The sequence below is a fragment of the Mesoplodon mirus genome (genome assembly GCF_964341445.2).
Source record: "Mesoplodon mirus genome assembly, chromosome: 18".
Taxonomy (NCBI): Eukaryota; Metazoa; Chordata; class Mammalia; order Artiodactyla; family Ziphiidae; genus Mesoplodon; species Mesoplodon mirus.
This window is the reverse complement of record NC_138994.1, coordinates 23,253,172-23,272,745: the sequence shown is the minus strand read 5'-3', so window position 1 is coordinate 23,272,745 and position 19,574 is coordinate 23,253,172. Positions and strand designations below refer to the sequence as shown.

The following is a 19,574-nucleotide window of genomic DNA, read 5'->3' as shown; positions in this document are numbered from 1 at the left end:
GCCTTCAACTGGTTGTTTTTTTTTTCCGTATGTTGCTTAGAACTTAAAATTGTCATCCATGGGAGGATGAGTTTTATGTGAGCTACTACTCCACTATTCCCTTAAGCGGAAACCTTTAATTTTTATAAGAGGAGTCAGTCCCCACCTTCGCTTGACTGATTGCCAAAGCTCACATCACCTCTGTTTATTGGCAAAGAAGAAGAGCCAACTTCAACTCCAAACGCTAGGCAACGACCCTTACTCTCTGTTGGACACACTGACATCCCTCCCAGGAGGAGAAGCATCAACAGAGGCTTCCTAAAGGCTCTGATCTACCCATTCTTCCCTCTCAGTGTTTCACATTTTATGTTTCTGTTCAGATTGGCCCAGAATGAAAGCTGCGTCCTCCCGTGGTGTGACTGTGGCTCCTCTGTGGAGATTTGCTTTCCCTGAGTTGCACTTGGGCTTCAGGCACTCGGCTTGTAGCGGAGGGTGGGATAGGAACTCGTCAGCTGGACCGTCCTCATCACACAGCTGTGCTTTTCGTAAGGATGCTGTCGAGTGTTCCATCCCACAGGGTCCCCTGTAGGAGGAGCCGGTGGAAAAAATTCTCTCACACCTCAGGGCTCTGCTTCCCCCGAGCGGCTGGTAAATGTCTACCTTGTTCACGTTTCCCTGCTAAGGAGACCAGAGGCAAAGGAAGTGTTCAGGATTGCCTGTGTGTTCCCAGGGCTGTCCTCTGCCTGAATTCCTTTTGTTGATATAATTATATTGTATTCATTCCTTTCAGAAGCCTTAACTACTTTTTGTACGGAAAAGGTGGGGAAAAAGTCACCTGAATCATTAACAGCCAAGGAGGCTGCCATCGCTCCAAGCGTTTTCGTCACCTGTCTTCGGGAACCGCCGTAACAGCCAGATTCTAACTCAGACAAGAAACTGAACTGCAGCCCGAAGTGAAACGACTTCCCTGGCCTCCCTGCCTAATTTGCCAAATTGAGTGTCCTGTGGACTCAAGAAATCAATTTTCAAAAGACACATCACATTTACTCCCAGAGGGTAGAGGGGAGAGATACTTGAGTCAGTGTCTTAGCGGCAGGGAGAGCGGTCACTGGAACACTGGCGTCCTGGTACGTTTGCACTCACTTGTAATCTGGCGCTGGGCTTGACGGGGTCTCTGTTGTCACCCGCTCCAGGTGGGGCCAGAGCCTGCGATGGCAGCGTCGGCCCCGAGCGGCACCACGACCCTCCCCTCATCTTTAACCTGGATGATGACGTCGCAGAAGCAGTGCCTCTGGAACGGGGTAGCGCCGAGTACCAGAGGGTCCTGCCCAAGGTCAGAGCGGCTCTCTCGGGGGTCCTCGAAGACATTGCTGGCGACAACATCTCCCGAGCGGATTACAGTCAGGACCCTTCCGTGACCCCCTGCTGTAATCCCCGCCACACCGCCTGCCGCTGCCAGGCCGCGTGATGGAAACACCGGGAAGCGAGACGGGCGGGTTCACATCCCGACTGCGGATTTGCCCACTTTGCAGTGATGTGTGCTTTAAAAATAAGGCTCAGAAGTTTGTTTTGAAGCCCCCACTCTGTGTCCCCCGCTGTCCCTTCCGCGTGCCGGCTTGAGGGCATGCCGAGCCCGAGCTGTAAGAAAAGGCACCTGGGCTTTGGAGTCAGGAGTCAGACCAGGTCCAAGCCCCAGCTTTTGAACTTGGGCACATTATTTAACCTAACTCGCGAGCTGATCTTGAGGATGAAACAGGTGATACGTGAAAGTGCCTGCCTGGCAAGGGACGTGACACCAAGCAGGCACTCAATGTTTTAGTTGCCTTTTTTTTTTATGCACCCAGTTTTGCCAGTCATTTGAACAGAGGCTCGTCCCAGCTGGCATCTAGAGCAGCACTTCCCTGTCTTTCACAGGCGCACAAATCACCTGGGAGCTTGTGACCATGCAGACTCTGACCAGGTGGGCTGGGGGGCCTGAGGCGCTCCGTGTCTAGGAAGCTCCCCAGGGGGATGCTGTGAGCAGCACGGGGGATGCGGACCTGACAAGGTGAGAGTTGCTTCCAGGTCACGAGCAGCAGGGCCCGCAGAAGTCCGCGGCCCTGCCCACCTACCACCATCCCGTGCGACAGGTCAGACGGCTGTATTTTAAAGATTTTAGGGATGCTTCCTGCTTTCAGAAACCACAAAGAAGTAAAGTCTTAAAGCCTCAAAAGTGCATTGCCATGGTTTTATTATCAGTGTCCTAAATGGGACTGAAAGGTCATAAATGATTTATTCCAATCACTGCAAAAACCTTTTGCCTGGCTAAAACAGCCTCTCTCTATGTCATATACAAGAAATACAGTTCAGAGAGATTCTCCTGTAAGTACATTTTTACGCAGCATATGCTTTCGAAAGGATGCTCTTTGTAATATAAAATTAGGGTTATAGACCAAGATGGTTTGTCCATGTGGACGCTCTGGCTGGGACGCACTTTCAACAACGGCAGGATGTGGATTTGCAGAGCTCCCGCACCCACCGGCCACCGGGGCTGAGACGAGCCTGCTGGGCAGCAAACCGCATCCCGGGTTCCTGACCCCCCATTCTGCTCACACAACCGCAAGCCTTGCATCCACCTTCCTGGTCGTCTCCAAAACCGCCTGACAGGGGCGGTCCTGCTGTTCACCATGACTGCTTCGTTTTGCCCTTCTGATCGCCGCGGCACAAGATTATCTACCGAAATCAAAACAGAACGGCCTTACTCTTTCCGGGAGGGGGCTGACGGGCAGGCTGCACCGTCAGCAGACCTGTGCCCACGCGGGGTCGGTGGGGGCAGGCTGGGCCCAGCAGAGCTTTCCCGCCCGTCTGTCCACAGGCCGACCCTCGCGTGTGGTCACGGAAGAGTCACCCGTCTTCTTTAGGTGTAGACGAGGTGGCAGTTTCAGAAAATACTTTTTGTAAAAATATATGTGTGTATTGATATGTATATGGGTTGCTTTTTTTGTTTTTTTTTTTAAGGCTCATCTTACTTGTAAACACAGACTGCTAAATCACCATGAAAAAGTCAGTAAATACCCTTGGTCCCAAGAGTAAGACGAATGTCAGAATATATGCAGACTTGTCAAAGTTGGCTTGTTACCGAAACCAAAGCTACTCCCTTCCTGAATACAGCATCTTTCTAAGGGACCAGAAATGATCAATTCTCTTTTCTCGCATTGTGCTTGGAGCAAAGTAAATCCCAAGGAGATGAGAGGGATCATACCCAGGTTAGTGCCAGTATATTTAAAAAAGAAGACCAGCAGTGATGACCCAGCGAGCCCCACAGGAGATGATCCGAGCAAACCTAGGCTCGTGTCCGGGAGAAGCTGAGACCCCAGGATCTGTCAGGATCCCGGAAGGTGTTAAGGAATGTGGGTAGACAGGAGGATTCTGGACAGATATTTGCAACAGGCATGACAGTTCAGAACAGAGGCAGGGAGAGGAAGTTGTTTAGCATCTCCAGTGGACCATTACTGCCAATGAGGACATGACTAATATGGTCCCTCTTGCGAGGACATCCCAGGGGCACTCAGGCCCCGATCCTTGTGCGCTGAGATGCAGAAGCCCACCCGCTACCCTATCGCTCTGCCTGCAGGCATGAGGGCAGGGCTGGGGTCTGATGGTCTCCGAGACCCCTACCACCGGCTCTGCACACGGGGGCTGCTCCAAAATTGCTAGGGCCTAGCGACCGTTCCGGGGAAGCTCGTTCAGCGATCGACACTGTCACTAGCAGGAAGCCTTCCTTCCACATAAATAAAAATCGACGCAGTTTAAACCGACTTCCACTCACTTGGTCCTTACGAGGGAGACAGGACGAATGGCTTGTACCAGGCTTCCTGGCACCAAATAAGCAAACAGGCCTTTCATTTTAGTGCTAGTTCTTAAGCGTCTCCTTTTTTTTTTTTTAACTCCAAATGATCTGCATGGTGTATGTATTATTTGATACAGGTTTTCTTTGGCAAGGGATCACCTTCTGAATGCCGATATCCAAATTCTGTAAATATAAGAGGTTTCGAGGTCTACTCTGATTACAGTTAAGTATCTAACAATCTAATAATCTTTTATAGCAGTCACAGACTTTTACCAAAGTTGCTGATTCCATTAGATTCCACATGTATACCCACTGCATCTGACCTGCTCTGGTTCCCGGAAAATACAACTCAGATAAATGACCACCAACTTTTGGGGGGGGACAGAAAAGCTCCCACTATAGCGAGTAGGGGCAAGAGAACCCAAAAGCAAAAGAACTGGTCTCTTGGGAGGTCCTACTGGGAGACGTTTTTAAATGTGTAATTTTAGTATTTTTAAGAATGACTGCTTTCCACCCCTAAAATGTAAACTTTACTGGTTGGCACTGTATTTGACAATCTGTCTGTTAAAAGCCAGAAATGCCGATCTCAAGCTGCAACCCACAGAGCCTTTCGGGAAGTCAGGAACACGGCCCTGCAGTCCTGCATGAAGGGCCCTACAGCAGCTTTTGTCTTTCTTTTACTAGACTTACTAGATTGTCCTATGGATCTCTGCAAGAGAGAAGCCAGACCCGCACTCCATCCTTTGGCAAATGGAATCCAACTGACCCAAAATCATGACCAAGAGAAAACACTGCAGCCCAAGATCTATGCTCAATGGTTACTTCTCTCTGCTTCCAGGAAGGACAGTCAGCTGACTCTCTAAGCCTTGGCCTAAACACTGCTTCCATCTTGAAATGACTTCAAGTGGACCGTCTGGGCTGTTTTCCGACTGAAGCTCATAAGAGGGGTCTCTATGTTGCTCTGAACGGAAGCTTGAAGAATCAGAACCAGGGGGACAAGCTTCTCTTCACCCCAGGATGCTGAGAGGAGCCACGCCCAGCGCCCAGCTAAGCCTGGGCCCTCGCTGCCAGGACGGCTGAAGCAGGATGCTGGGGAGGTGCCCGGCTAGAGGTGCCTGGGGGGCTTCCCACCGCCGCTCCACTCTCCGAGTGGCTGTTAACGAACAGGGGTCAGTCCTGTCAGAGCCAGAGGAGGGCGAGGGCCCAGCCCTGTCAGAGCATCACCTTTAGCATCACAAGGGCGGCAACATTCTGCTCAGAGCATCTCAGGAACCTCAGGAAAATAAGAGCTTAGACGGACAAGTTTCTCCCAGTGAGCAGCAGAGAGAGTGCTAAAGAAGCAAAGTCAAGGGGACCGGGCCTCTGAATGCGGGGAGGCTGCCAAGGCTCCCTGGGCAAGTACGTGGTTACCCTAACACTGTCGGGTGGGCTAGTCTGTGGGGTCTGAGGCTTCCCGGGTGTTAGGGGAGGATTAGTTGTGACGGACGAGACAACAGGGAACGGACTCCGCCCCGTGTACAGGTGAGGGTTCTGTGTAAGCACACGGACTGGCCGCTCTTAAGGGTTCCCGATGCTCACAGGGGGAAACTCATTCTCATCATCAAGACACACTGGTCCCGTCGCAAACTCGTGTTCGGGGATGACCTCTCCTCGGAGCGCCCCGCCATCCTCAGAATAACCTGGAAACCAACAGTGAGACGTGAGAGAAGCCATGGGGTCTGTTCTTAGGCCGAGACCCCGGGGCCGGGCCTCAGCAAAGCGAGCATCCGGGGACCCACGGGACAGACTGTGCTTCCCACGAGTCCAGATCCTCACCGTTTACGGCCCGAAGCCCCTGGGCGGCTGGTCTCCTCCACCTGCCCGCCCCCATCTCCTCCAACTTCCCACCTGATTACAAACCGTCCAGGAGGCAAAGGGTTCCCACTACTTGTTAGGGAAGTGGCCACTGGGGCTCTGCCGGCCCTGTTCTGGGACCCGCGCTTAAGGCTACGCCCAGGGCCGCATCTGGAGGAGACACGTGGTTCAGGGGGAGCGCTCCGTCCACAGGCAGTGGTGACGGGAGAAGAGGGTCGCTGTCACACAAGGCCCCCCGTGCCCACTCACCTGGCACCGTGGAGGCTGCAGATGGGCTTGGTCTGGCTACAGTTGCTGCATAAGACTGAGGTAATGAAGCTCTGAGGTCATTTTCTTTATTCTCGTCGGCAGTTCCTGAGCCAAGCAAGCTAATTGCAGTGATGAAGTGGGGGGAAGGAAGAGACAAAGAGGTCACCTCACGCCCAGGACATTTCCAAAAGGCAAAGCACCCGGAAGCCCGTGCTGGGCCCCTGGAGTTCAAGGCATACACCTGTCGGTTCCCTGCCAGGTCAGCGTGGACCAGTGTGACCTTCACCTGCCAATCACGGGATTTCTCATCTCTGGCGTTTAGTAAACTGAGATCGGTCCTGTGCTCCTTCTGGCACGCGCAGGCAAGGGCACCCGGGAGCCCCAGGTGAGGGGGCAGTGGCAGCTCGGGGAATCCTGTCCGCAGCAGGAGGTTGCCCTGCCCTTGGCCGCAGAGGTCAGGAGAACGTCTCAGTTCAGTTTGCTACACGGCTCTGAGCGCCTGTTATGTCTGAGGGACCCCGGGAGGAGGAGGGCTCAGCAGGGAGATCCCATTTTGCATGTTATTGAGCCCTACGTGAGCCCAGCACCAAGCAGGGCCCCCTCTGGCTCTGCCCCTGGGCCCGCCCCTGAAGGAGGAAGGGAAGCGAGAGCCCTGAGGCTGGTCGCTGTTCTGGGCTGAGGGGCACACAACACAGCCGGCTCTTGAAAGGCCGGCTTTCTCAAAACTGGTCTCTTCACCTGTGGGTCTTGATTAAGACGCAGTCTCCTCCATCCTGAGGGTCCAAGTTGTAGATGTAAAGGTGTCCACTGGATGATGCCACCAGGAGCCTCGGCAGCTTCTGGATCCTAAGAGCCAAGAAGACATGTGCTGGGATGACAACGTACGTGGGCGGCAGATCTGCTTCCAGGGACGAACCACCCCCCCCACCCCCCTGAGGGCATCACCAGCGTCTTGTCCCGACATCCACGAACCCGCAGCCCGCTGACCCCAGAGTCTGGGTTTCTGGTGATTTCCTTGCATTGTGTCCTAGTGATCTACCTTGAGGATGATTTCTTGTCTTTGACCATAATTGTGTGGGTGAGACAAAAGGGTATGCATACACCCTGCTGCTCTGTGAGGTTCCCCTGCCAACAAAAGCGTCCGTCTACCTGCCTTATGTGTGTCTCTGCCTTTAACAGCGGAAGGAAGGATGCAGGTGCAAAACTGGCCCCCATCTTTGCTGGCTAGTTTTACAAAATTTTTCAAATGTTCGGCTTTAATAAACACTTTTTAATGTCTTACATAAAACACCTGTCGACCCCATAGGTATCTGGACTGAGACTTTGGAACTAGAGCCTTTTTACATAATTCCGTAAAAATGGGAACTGTCTTCAAGACAGTGTCACTAGAACGAGAAGGTTAAAATTCCCATGCCAGCTTCCAGCTCAGCTTCTCAGCCCCCAGAGAAAGGGTCCCACCGGATGGGAAAGCAGCTGACCGGCCACGGGGTGTGCCGTGGGTCCTGACCTTGCGTGCCCTTCCTAGCTCCCTTCTCTTGCCTTTCTTGTAAACCTGTGTGTGTGTGTCTGGGGCAAGTAAACCTGTGCTTTGGGGAAGCAAATCTGTAATGGTTTGTGCCTGATGAGGGGTGGCGCTGCACGTACGTAGAGAGGGTGCAGATGTTCCTGTGCCCAGAGAAGCCCAGGCGCCCGGTGGCAAAGGCCCTGTCCTGGTTCATCATGTCGGACACCTGGGCGGGGAGGTAGTTGGTCGCAGCCATGAACATCTTTCCCACGTAGCTGGTCCAGGTCGAGGGCTCCTCTGGCTGGCTGGGGAGCAAGGCATAGGCGAGGGTGAGGCCAAGCTGTCCCCTGGCAGCCATCCAACATCCCCGGCCGACGCTGGGAGCCGTGCTCACCGCAGTGGGAAGGGACTGTGCCCTGGCATGACGTTCCACCCACCCGAATGCTCGGGACGTGCCATTCTGGCCGTACCCAGAGGGCGTCAAGGGCTCGTGTGTCCTTCGGAAGAGCCATTGCACGGCCGTTAAGAGGTTCCCAGTGCGACGGCTCTCCTGCATTATGCTTAATGCATAATTAAGCATAATGCTTAATTCAGCTTAATGCTGAATCTGATGATCAGCCTGATTTCTAGGTTCCTGGAAGGGGGTTGGGCAGAGAGTGAGTTGGAATCAGTCCCTGGGCTCTGTAACCTAAGCCCAGGCCTGTTCTGGGCTCACGGAAGAAAAGAACAGGCCGATCTCAGCGTCAAGGCCTCCCAGCCAGACTGCGTGGGAAGCAAACCTCCGGGCAAGATGCTTGGACAGGTGTTTGGTTACAGCCCTTGAGCCACCCGGGTGGGTGCTGGCAACGCACAAAGGTTGGGGGGAATTCAAAGGGACCTGGTGTGCCCCCTGCAGTCCCTGCGCCGCATCCTGGGGTCTCTGGCAGACAAGGGGGGACGGCTCTGTGGTGAGACGCGGGTGGGCAGGGTGGACACTCGCCTCTGCGCCGAGCAGCCCGGCGAGGACCAGGGTGGCCGCACGCGCACCAGGCACCCCGGCTGAGAGGCCGCTTGTCCAGGGGACGCATCCTGGTGAGGGACACGGCCCGCGGCTCCGAAGCCCTGGGGATTATTCCTCCCTGTCACCGCCTGGACAAACCTCCCTGGGCCTCGAGGTTCTCATCTGGAGGCGACGGGCGCTTCCAGGCTCCCGCCGTCCCCCTGATGTCCTGAGCGTCGTGGGACACACCTGTGCGGCTCGCCCTGGTGCGCTGCACTCAGGGTGGGGAGTCACCGAGAGGTACCGACCACACCCAGGTCCTGCATCCGAGGTGGGGCGCAGCACAGATGTAAAAGGGAGGATGCGTGAGCGCTCCAGGCAGGGTGCCCAGGACAGGGCCCGGGCCGAGGTGACTCCAAGACCACAGAGGAGGGAGGGGTGGAGGGCATTCCTTCAACCCTCATATCCCACCGTCCTCACTGGGGACGACGGGGACAATCACGGTCCCCTGCCCGTGAGAACTAACGCGGCAGCACAGCGTAGGGGCTGGCGCCTGGCGAGTCCTCTCTCATAGGAGGGAGTCTCCGGGGCTGGCGGGACTGAAGAGGCTTGGTCGCCGGGCTAGGCCCCGAGGCAGGTCTGTCTCCGAGCGGGGTCGGGGGGCAGGAGGGGGGCCCATCAGATGCTCCAGACAAGCATTCGAGAGTCAGGGCCACACTGGGCCGGCCCAGGGGGCAGAGGCAGGAGGCCTCAGCTCAGGCAAGGAGCGGCGAGAAAAGCCTCGATATCGTTCGGCACTTGTTCTCTTTCTGACTCACTTCGCTTAGTCTGACAATCTGTAGGAATCAAAACTGCGACACAGATGAACTCATCTACAACACAGAAACAGACTCACAGGCACAGAGAAGAGACTGGCGGTTGCCAAGGGCGGGGGAGGGCGAGGGATGGAGTGGGAGTGGGGGATGAGCAGACGCAAACTCTTGTATATGGGATGGAGAAACAGCAAGGCCCTACTGTAGGGCTCAGGGGACTGTATTCCACATCCTGGGATAAACCAGAAGGGAAAAGAATATGAGAAAGAATGTGTGTGTGTGTGTGTGTGTGTCTGTGTGTGTCTGTGTGTGTGTCTGTGTGTGTGTGTACAGCAGACATTAACACAGCATGGTAAATCAACTCTACTTCGGGACTTCCCTGGTGGTCCAGTGGTAAAGAATCCGCCTTCCAGTGCAGTGGACGCGGGTTCGATCCCTGGTCGGGAAACTAAGATCCCACATGCCGCGGGGCAACGAAGCCCACGTGCTGCAAATTACAGAGCCCATGTGTTCTGGAGCCCGTGCACCACAAGGAAAGATCCTGCGTGCTGCAACTAAGACCCGATGCAGCCAAAATTCAAAAAAACAAACAAAAAAACACTATACTTCAACATGTATTTGGTATTTCTATAGTGATTGAGAAAACAATAATGCAGATTAAATCTTTAAGTGCGTTGTGTCTGTAGCCATTACGTTGTGAATGCCAAGGACAAAAGCTGTTTGGGAAAAGGGAGGGAGGGAGGGAAGGAAGGAAGGAAAGAAGGAAGGAAGGCCTCGAACGCCAGGCTGGAGGATCTGGGACTTTACTCCTGAGGGCAAAGGGGAATAAAGGTGTCTGGGGACGGAAGGGCATGTTCCAAGGATTAGTCCAGCAAGATGTATGATGGTCAGAAGAGGCTACAAGGAGTGAGACCAAGGAAGGGAGGCCCGGTTCAGGGCGGTGGCCGGAGAGGTGGGACGGAGGTAGAGGTAGAGTCGTCTCGTGCTGTACGAGTTACCGTTCCACGGACGGGGTGGGCTGGGGGGATGTGGAGAGTGACGGGAAGGTGTGCTCCTGGTGACCTGAGATGGAAGTGAGCCCAAGTGGCCACTTCCCACCTTAAGCACCAATAAGAGACTCGGATGGAGATGCGACCAAGGTGGCGGCGTGGGGTCCCTGGATCCCGGGACCTGGGGGTGGCAGGGCGTCTGGATGGTTCTGCTGCCCACGGGGGCCCGAACCCAGCACGACTGAGGATGGATTAAAGCTCCGGCAGAGAGCGGGTCCTACGGTGTAGAGGCTGTCCGAGAAGGGATACAAACGTCTAGAAGACAGATGACATCTATTTAAAAGCTTAGAGGGCAAGCAGCGTGCTTTGGGGCACGCACACATGGAGCGGGTGCTGGAAGCATTCCAGGCACGGTGGAGGGCGAGAGGGGCAGCATCTAGGGTTTCACAGCCCTGCGGGGCCGAGGTTCCAGAGGACGTGGGAGCAGCCCGCAGCCAGCGGCTGGAGCCAGGGCCCCACAGTCACTGGGTGCCCCGGGAGGGAGGGAGGGAGGGAGCTCCCGACGGTGTGGGACAGAGGCCGGCACCATGTCACCCACACACAGACACACACACACACAGAGACACACAGGCACACACACACATAGGCACACACAGACAGACACAGAGACACACACGCACAGACACACACAGGCACACACAGACAGACACACACACAGAGACACACACGCACAGACACACATACACAGAGACACACATACACACAGACACAGAGACACACACACAGAGACACAGAGACACACACAGATACAGAGACACACACACAGAGACACAGAGGCACAGACACACAAGCACACACACACAGAGACACACAGGCACAGACACGCAGACACACACGACGGAGGCCGGGTTCTGTATATCCCTGAGCGGGTGGAAGGGGTCTTCCCATGGAAGTCCCACTCTGGGGGCGGAGCCTGTCTCTCCTGGTACCAGGCGAGGCCCAGCAGAGGAGGCCACACTTGGGACACGGATTTGAGCCGTCGCTGGAGTTGCCGCCTGGCGGGTGTGGAATGCGGCGATTTCATGTGGACCCTGGGTTTGGAGACGGAGGCCGGCTCCAGGCGAGACGCTGAACTCCTCTGAACTCATTCCCTCAGTCGTGAGGCTCCCAGCCCGCCTGCCTTCTGGAAGCGCGTGGGCAACCAGGGGCCGGAGAGTGTCGGGAGGCTCCACGGACCGAGAAGCGCGGGACCCGGACAAGCGGCCATGCTGCCGAGGCCACCACCTCTTTCTGGGTGTCCCTGAGCTAATCGCTAACACTTCACATGTCCATTTCCTATAGCGACCCTAGAGGGAGGTGTCAGGAGACACGCGGTGTCTGAAGGCCCCCTAGGAAGGTGTGAGCCGTGTCCTGGGCTGCGCGGGGCAGGGTCTGGGCCCCAGGGGCAGGCTGGGTGACGTGACACTGCCACGGCCGAGGCCTGGGTGGAGGAGACCCTTCACCGCTTTCCCGGGAGAAACGGGCTGCACACCTGTGCACCTGCACTGGTTCCCACATGACAGTGGGCGGAGTCCCTAGGAGGGGCCCCAGGGTGCCACGGCCTGGTCCCCGGAGCCTGTGCCAGCGAGCAGACCGCAGCCCCATGACTGTGTCACGTCGTACGGCCCAGGTGGCTGTCGAGGGGGGATGATCCAGATGGCTTTAGCCAATCGCACAGGTCTTAAGAGCAGAGGGCTTTGCCCAGCCAGATGCAGGAGGGAAATTCAGAGAAATCAGGAGCTTGAGAAGGAATCAGTGCGACCTTGCTGGTTTGAAGGCTGCGTGAGGAGGGACAGGGATCTGGAGGCCATCACGGGGGCAGGGGCTTCGCTGCTGCAGCGCGGGGGCCTGCATTCCTGCCGACGACCAGGACGACCCGGACGGGGAGAGCTCTGAGCTCAGGCAGGCAGCGGGCAACACCTGCACTGCAGCCTTGCGGCCCTGAGTGCAGACCGAGCCCTGCCACCCCGGGCGGCCAACCCTGACTGGCAGCGTGATGGGGCCGTGAACGTGTGCTGCTTTACGCCATGAAGTTTGTGATGGTCTATTGCAAAAGCAACAGGAAACATACGCACACCCCGGGCTGCAGCCCGGCACACACTTTACGCTGTCGACCCCTCTCCTCTCCTCTCACAGGCACAGCAGCGGCCCTGGAAGGATCTGCCAGGCCCTCAGTGCTGGGGGTGACGAATACACGCAGACCCCAGAGACGCTGCGGGGTCAGCTCCAGATCGCAGCGATAAAGCATGTTGAACACGTGCGTATAAAAGTGATGTTTACACTATCCTGCAGTCTAGTAAGCGTGCAGTGGCATGATGTCTAAAAAACAACGTGCGGGACTTCCCTGGCGGTCCAGTGGTTACGACTCCGTGCTTCCATTGCAGGGGACATGGGTTCAATCCCTGGTCGGGGAGCTAAGATCCTGCATGCCTCATAGCATGGCCAAAAAACAAAGTACAGTACTTGGAGCCAGATTACAGAGATTCATATCTGAGCCCCATCTCAAATAAACTCAATTTGATTAAAAAAAAAAAGTGCATATACCTTAATTCTGAACATCATGTGGGCCTTCAGTGAGTCATAATCTGTTTGCAATGGTCACATCAAAGATCACTGATCACAGGTCACCACAATAAATAGAATAATCATGAAAAAGCTTGAAAAATGTTGAGGATGATCAAAACGTGACACAGAGGCACGAAGCGAGCAAAGGCTCTGGGGAAAATGGCACTGATGGACTTGCTCAAGGCAGGGCTGCCACAAACCTTCAGTTTGTAAAAAACGCAGTATCTGCGAAGCACAACAAAGCTCGAAGCAACAACACAAGGTGGGCCTGTGCATCACGGGATTTGTAGCGAGCTAGCAAACACTCTCTAGGGTTTACTCCGTGCCCGGCACTACACTGCGTGCTTTCAGTCCAGGCACTCACAACAGGCCCAAGATGCATATATGATCATTAATATTTTAGGTTTGGCGGACGAGGAAACAGAAGTACAGACAGATTAGATCACCTGCCTGATGTCTCGCCGCTCACATGGGGCACAGCCGGGCTGCAAACTCAGGAGGGCGACCCCAGCTCACATCACCTAGTCTTTGCTGACACTCACTCCCCACTTGGTGGGGACAGAACAGGTAAAGCCAAGTCCGTGGCGTTGACAGAGAGAAGAAGTCACGTGCGCTGGCCGGACAACCCGGATCTGACTCCCTTAGTGTAACGAGCGTTTCGTGTCCTACCTGTTGGCGAGGTGCTCCAGCTTGAAGATGTGCACGGTCTCCGTGTTGCTTGAAGCACAGAGGAGTTGCGAGTCCATACTGAAAGCCAGAGAGCTGATCGTCACGTACCTGGAAACATAGCCACACAGGGACGGGTGAGCCCGGGCAACGAGGCTAACAGCCTGAGAGTACAAAAATCAGCTTCACATATATATGTAAGAAAATCTAAATGTATCCCGAAGAGTTTGAGCCCAGGCAGACCTCGTTTTATTGGGCTTCGCTTTATGATGCTTTGCAGATACTACATTTTCTTTTTTTTTTTTTACAAACTGAAGGTTTGTGGCAGCCCTGCCTTGAGCAAGTCCATCGGTGCCATTTTCCCCAGAGCCTTTGCTCGCTTCGTGCCTCTGTGTCACGTTTTGATCATCCTCAACATTTTTCAAGCTTTTTCATGATTATTCTATTTATTGTGGTGACCTGTGATCAGTGATCTTTGGTGTGACGACTGCAAACATTACGGCTCGCTGAAGGCTCGGATGATGGTCAGCATTGTTTAGCAATAAAGCATTTAAAAAATTTTTAGACTCGTGCCATCATCGCACACTTAACAGACTGCAGGATAGTGTAAACATCACTTTCATAGGTACGAGGAAACCCAGAAATGTGTGTGACGCGCTTTATTGTGATACTGGCTTTACTGCGGTGGTCTGGGATGGAACCCACACTATCTCCGAGGTCTGCCTGTGTTTTCTAAAATCCCTTCAACACTGTATCATTCATACTTTGAAATTAACATCAGAAAGAGTCACACTGGGTCACTTCTCAGGTGAGAAGAAACCAGGCATCGCCCCTTCCCGTCACGCTGGCAGTCTTCCGTCTGTGAGCCCTACAGCGGATAGGACCCAGACCATCACACTTTTCTGTTCCGCGGGAGGAGGGTCAGCGGTTACTTTCGGGCCGTGACTCCCTCGCCTGTCTAATTTCTCCGTGACGGGCCGCCCTTGGGCATGTCAAGAAAGGGCTCCCCAGGCTGGAGGCCCAGGTCACAAAGCCCTCTCAGCTCTCAGGTGTTCTGAGTGCTCAGTGTTCTGGGGCCTCTAGTCAGTCACCTGAGAAAAGGACCATCATCCCTTCTCCCGGGCAGGGCGAGGGGTGCACACAGCCCCTCTGTCCTCTCCCCGGACGGCTGCCAGCCGTCCACTGCAGGACCCCTCTGCGTACTCTACACTGGGTTTTTACGACGAGCACAGACCTTTTCATGCCTCTCCGAAACTCATAGAGCTTTTGCCCATCGGGAACCGAGAACACCCGGATGACAGTGCCCTGGAAGAGAAAGCAGGTAGGCATTTCGTACCGTGAACAGCTTCACGCAGACACGTCCCTTTAGAGACGAGCTTGTTTGGTTTTGAGCATCTGTCTCAGGAGAGGAAGCACAGAGGGCTGTGCACAGAGACTTTTCTGTATGTGTGCTGTATGAACCATTCTTGGAAGGTGAGTTGAACAGCCTCCGTCTCCCTGCCCCTCCCCACCCGAGCCCAAGGCGCTGGCGTGCTCGTTCAGTCTGCTCTGACCCCCTCAGACATTCAATCCCTGCCCGTCAAAAATACACCTGTTTTTCGTGGCATCTGAAATTCAACTCGATCACCTTCCCTGGTTATTCCAGACAGAAGATGTCAGTCTCTCCTATCGAACAGCCAAGCATTTTGTTTCTACTGTGTTTATGGAACGCGGCATCTCTCCGTATCTGTGATGATGGGCACGCACGTTTCTTAATCAGACCGCAAGGTTCTGGGCAAAGCGGCTTGTGTCCTGCACAGCAGAGGCCCTTGGTCGGCCGAGTTAATAAATGCAGCGACTCACGCAGGGGCCGGAAGGCCTCCCTCCGGAGTGAGGTCTGAGCGCTGGGGTCACCGGGCCCCTTCCACCAGCTCTTTGGGGCCCAGGGCCCCGGGACACCCCCCCCAACTCCCAGCAGGAGGCGAGCCCCTGAGGAACTCACTTTCTCGGAGGCGCTGGCCAGTCTGGAGCCCGAGGCGTTGAAGGCAATGGCGGCCAGCGCCCCCTCGTGGGCAGCAATGGTGCAGACTGTCTTCTGTCGGCGAAAAGGAAAACGGAGGTTGATGCTGGGGCAGAGGGAGGACGCTTGTCGTCTCCTCTCGCTCCTCTTTCCTTCCGAGACACCCTCCCTCCTCTGCTGGGTTCCCTGTTTCCCTCTTTCCACCAGGCCGTATGCATAGAAGCTGCACGTCGCTTCCCGGTGTATCTAGATGCTGCTGCAAGGGCTGCTGCGTTTCTGTCCCTTTTCTTGCCCTCGGGGAGATGGGCAACCAGCCGTGTGGCCAGTGCGGTGATGTGACTGTGCTCTCCGTGATGCGGCTCTAGGGCCCGGCTTCCTGCAGCAATCCTGCCCGCTCTGTGAAGCTCGGAGAGCAGAGGGCAGGACATGGGAGACGGCTGCACGCTGTCGCAGGCCGTGCCACGGCCCGGCAGGACGCACTCAACCCCGCGATGGCCCCCAGCTGCCACGGCGTCTGTCCGGGCCTGGCAAGCTGCCTTGTGGCTACGTGGACGGATGGCAATGAAGGCAAAGGGCATGGCCTTCCCATCCACACCCCACAGCTGTGGCCGGAGCTGCTTGCGCCTCTGCACCTCGCCCCCCGCCACCGAGCCCGCCCCTCACCTGAAACTGACCACGCGGCCAGGCAGGGGGCTGGGCCGGCCGGGGTCACCGCCAACTTACCAGGGCGTGTCCGTCGTAGAGCACGATCTCGCCTGTCGTCCGGCTCCCGGGATAGGCCACGTAGGAATTGGAATGGTTGATGGACAGGGCACACAGACCTGGCGGAAAGCAAACAGCACCTGAAAAGCCGGCGTCCACGCCCGGGAAGGGCATCTGGACGCGGCACGACCACAGCGCCACCTGCTGGCTAGGGGAGGAGCGGCCCTGCAGACCTCGACTCCCAGTTGATTCTTCTAATCCAAGGACCCTGATCAAGTAAATTCCCGGGACGACCTCGTGATTGGACACTGACCGTGTCCACGCCACAGCTGAGAGGTCGGAAGTTAGACTATTTTAAACGTTCTTCTTCGCACTGTGCCCCAGGGCCCTGAAGTAACATCTACTTCTCTTCCAATTCCGTTACCCTCTGGGTTACAAGCTCCTAACTGAAATAAAGGGCAGCTTGTGGTGGCCTTTCTGCAGGTGATTAAATGTCATTTCAAATTGGAGGGTGGGGAGGCTGGGTGGCTTGAGAGGAGGACCTATTTAGAAATTGTTTCAGAGCCAAATGTCCTGCCTCGATAAGGGAAATGGGCGCCTCCAGAGGGGAAATTCACTTGAGGGCAGTGAAGACGGTGTGTCTGCCGTCGGGACAAACTAAAGAAACAGGACATGTTGGATTTAAAAGGCTTCAACAATATTCTGGAAGAGTAAACACCAAGTCAAACCACTGAACCAAACCTAAGCCATTTTTATTTACACGGGGATTGGAGGGGCGGGGGAGGATCCTAATAGCATTTAAGAAAAGGATTTTCACAACAATGGTTTCCATTCATAGGGGTGTACGTGATAGAAGTGAATTCACGGAATTACCCGAACCAGAAGCATTACCAGAATAAGAACTTCGAGATCAGGCAAGAGAGGCCCTTTTAAATAGAAAAGGTAGCTTTGTTACAAGTTAGTCTTTTAAATGGGTTTCTTGTAAAAGCATAAGAGAAACTTCAGATCAGGCTAAAGTAGACCTGACCCTCATCTGTTGGGGGCAGAGCAGAGGTCAAAACAAAAGCAAACGTTGAGAATGGGAACCAAGGTCTGACCGCCTGCTCGGGCTTTGCCGAGGACCCACCAGGCTGTGCCCTTATCACCTGCCAGGCAGCTGTGGGAGGAGGGTGACAGCCCAGCGCCCTTTCCTGCAGGCTTCCTGCAGCCCTCTTGCCTGTACAGGGTCACCCGGCCTTAGAAGAGACCACTCATGCCTTCTCAGTTTTGCTGAATGTTACACCCCCATGACTTATTTTTTAACTGGAAGTTTGTACCTTTTGACCCCATTCAACCATTTCACACCTCTCTTCCCCCTGACCCCCAGCCTCTGGTAACCATCAGTCTTTCCTCTGCATCTGTGAGCTGGTTTGTTTTGTTTGAAGATTCCACATATAGGTGAGATCATATGGTATTTGTCTTTCTCTGCCTGACTGAATTCACGTAGCGTGATGCCCTCAAGGTCCATCCACGTCATCACAGTGGCAAGATTTCATCCTTTTTTATGGCTGAGTAATATTCCATTATATCTATACGCCACACCGTCTTTATCCACTCATCCATCGATGGACACTTAGGTTGTTCCCATGTCTTGCCTGTTGTAAACATTGCTGCAATGAACATTGGGCTGTAGATATCTTTTTGAGTTAGTGTCTCCATTTTTTTTGGATAAATACCCAGAGTGGGATTGCTTAATCATAAGGTAGCTCCGTTTTTAGTTTTTTGAGGATCCTCCACACTGTTCTCCACAGTGGCTGCACCAATTTACATTCCCACCAACAGTGCACACAGGCTCCCTTTTCTCCACACCCTTGCCAACACTTGTCCCTTGTCTTTTTGATAATAGCCATTCTAATAGGTGTGAGGTGACCTTCAGAGTTGTATATTAAAATGTAAATATTTCCAGAAAGGAAGGAAGCTTAAACTTCTTCAGCTAACATGGAGCTTCCTGTAACACCCAATGGAGAGTGAGTTGACACGAGAGTCTGACAGGAAGGGACCAAGGATGGTGGCAAGGGCAGGTACACCCTGCCATGTAACCACGTACCTGACAGCTCTGCCTCTGGCTCGCACCTCGGCCAGCCCACCTGAATGTAGCCAAGGGGCCGTGCGTACCAACCTGTGCAACTTAATGACGGTCCCCAGAAAAGCTGAACGTGAGCTCCTTTGGCTTCCGGTGGTCCAATTCTCAGACAGATCCACCCAGCCCTAAGAATGCACTTTATTTCTTGTGAAGCCCCCAAGGAAAGTAAGAAGACTTTGCTATAGGCTTAGATATTCCCATTCTACTCGTCTTCTGTTTCTGTCACAAGTGTCCCCTGAAACCCTTTATAGGAAGGGAAATGAGCCTTTTCTTTTTTTTCTTTTTTAAAATAAATAAATAAATTTATTTATTTATTTATTTATGGCTGCATTGGGTCTTCGTTGCTGCATGCAGGCTTTCTCTAGTTGCAGCGAATGGGGGCTGCTCTTCGTTGCAGTGCGCGGGCTTCTCATTGCAGTGGCTTCTCTTGTTGCGGAGCACGGGCTCTAGGTGTGCGGGCTTCAGTAGTTGTGGCATGTGGGCTCTAGAGCACAGGCTCAGTAGCTGTGGCGCACGGGCTTCGTTGCTCCGCGCCATGTGGGATCTTCCTGGACCAGGGCTCGAACCCATGTCCTCTGCATTGGCAGGTGGATTCTTAACCACTGTACTACCGGGGAAGTCCCAGCCTTTTCTTTGATATTATTTTATAATATACAAGTGATAGTATAAAAAATTTGTAGCGCCCAGAAAATATAAAGAAACAGAAAAAAAACACCCATAATTCTAAAACCCAGAGGCTTTTCACTCTGCTCAATATTTGAGTATATTTTCTTCTGGCTTTTTTCTTTTTTTTAAATATAAGGAGTTAGGTTTTGATGTGGCTTTTGGACTTCAGACTTGACACACATTTTCATAAATCATGGTCAGCTATAATTCCACTGAAATGGTTTGGCTGTAATCCTTCTGCAGCTGGAGAAGAAAAATGCCTGATTTCCATTCAAGAACCAATGGCATCATTGGCTGGAATTAGAAGGAAGTCCTGTGATTCTAAATCATTCTTACCTTGGTATTTATAGTATTATATGTCAAAATTAAAGCAAGTTAACAGTGATTTATAAAATGCAGTTCCCTCTGGGTTGATTAATGGAATATGCTTTCCAGTTTTTAAAAATAGAAAGGAGAGAAATCATCTCTGTACTTACAGATGCTCTGTGCTACCATTTACCCCACCTGCATTACATTTTCAGAAAGAGCTCTCGCTGGGGAATAAACAGCTACTGTGTCCCATTATACACATTGCTGTGTGGTGTAGACTGCTCCCCCAATATTCCGTGAAACCCTGTAAG

The 19,574-nt window shown here is 53.8% G+C and overlaps 2 protein-coding genes across 11 annotated transcripts in view; one reads left to right on the top strand and one right to left on the bottom strand.

Annotated features, from left to right (window-relative positions):
• ARSG (arylsulfatase G) overlaps positions 1-2,944 on the top strand; it is a 120,896-nt gene extending 117,952 nt beyond the window's left edge. For 7 of the 9 annotated variants that reach the window (XM_082604511.1, XM_082604516.1, XM_082604509.1 and 4 more), the window contains one exon: positions 1,173-2,944. In XM_082604511.1, coding sequence (XP_082460637.1) covers positions 1,173-1,447 — 275 coding nt within the window. In that variant the 3' untranslated portion in view covers positions 1,448-2,944. The remainder of the gene's footprint in view (positions 1-1,172) is intronic. The other 2 variants (XM_082604517.1, XM_082604514.1) reach the window with 1 other exon arrangement.
• Positions 2,193-19,574, bottom strand: part of WIPI1 (WD repeat domain, phosphoinositide interacting 1) — a 30,714-nt gene continuing 13,332 nt past the window's right edge. The window contains exons 5-13 of one of the 2 annotated variants that reach the window (XM_082604522.1): positions 16,188-16,285; positions 15,447-15,539; positions 14,700-14,770; positions 13,469-13,576; positions 7,556-7,720; positions 6,650-6,757; positions 5,912-6,030; positions 5,387-5,487; positions 2,193-2,691 (exon numbers count right to left, since the gene is read on the bottom strand). In XM_082604522.1, coding sequence (XP_082460648.1) covers positions 2,641-2,691; positions 5,387-5,487; positions 5,912-6,030; positions 6,650-6,757; positions 7,556-7,720; positions 13,469-13,576; positions 14,700-14,770; positions 15,447-15,539; positions 16,188-16,285 — 914 coding nt within the window. In that variant the 3' untranslated portion in view covers positions 2,193-2,640. Of the gene's footprint in view, positions 2,692-5,386; positions 5,488-5,911; positions 6,031-6,649; positions 6,758-7,555; positions 7,721-9,865; positions 12,279-13,468; positions 13,577-14,699; positions 14,771-15,446; positions 15,540-16,187; positions 16,286-19,574 lie in introns of those variants that run through there. The other variant, XM_082604523.1, reaches the window with a different exon arrangement.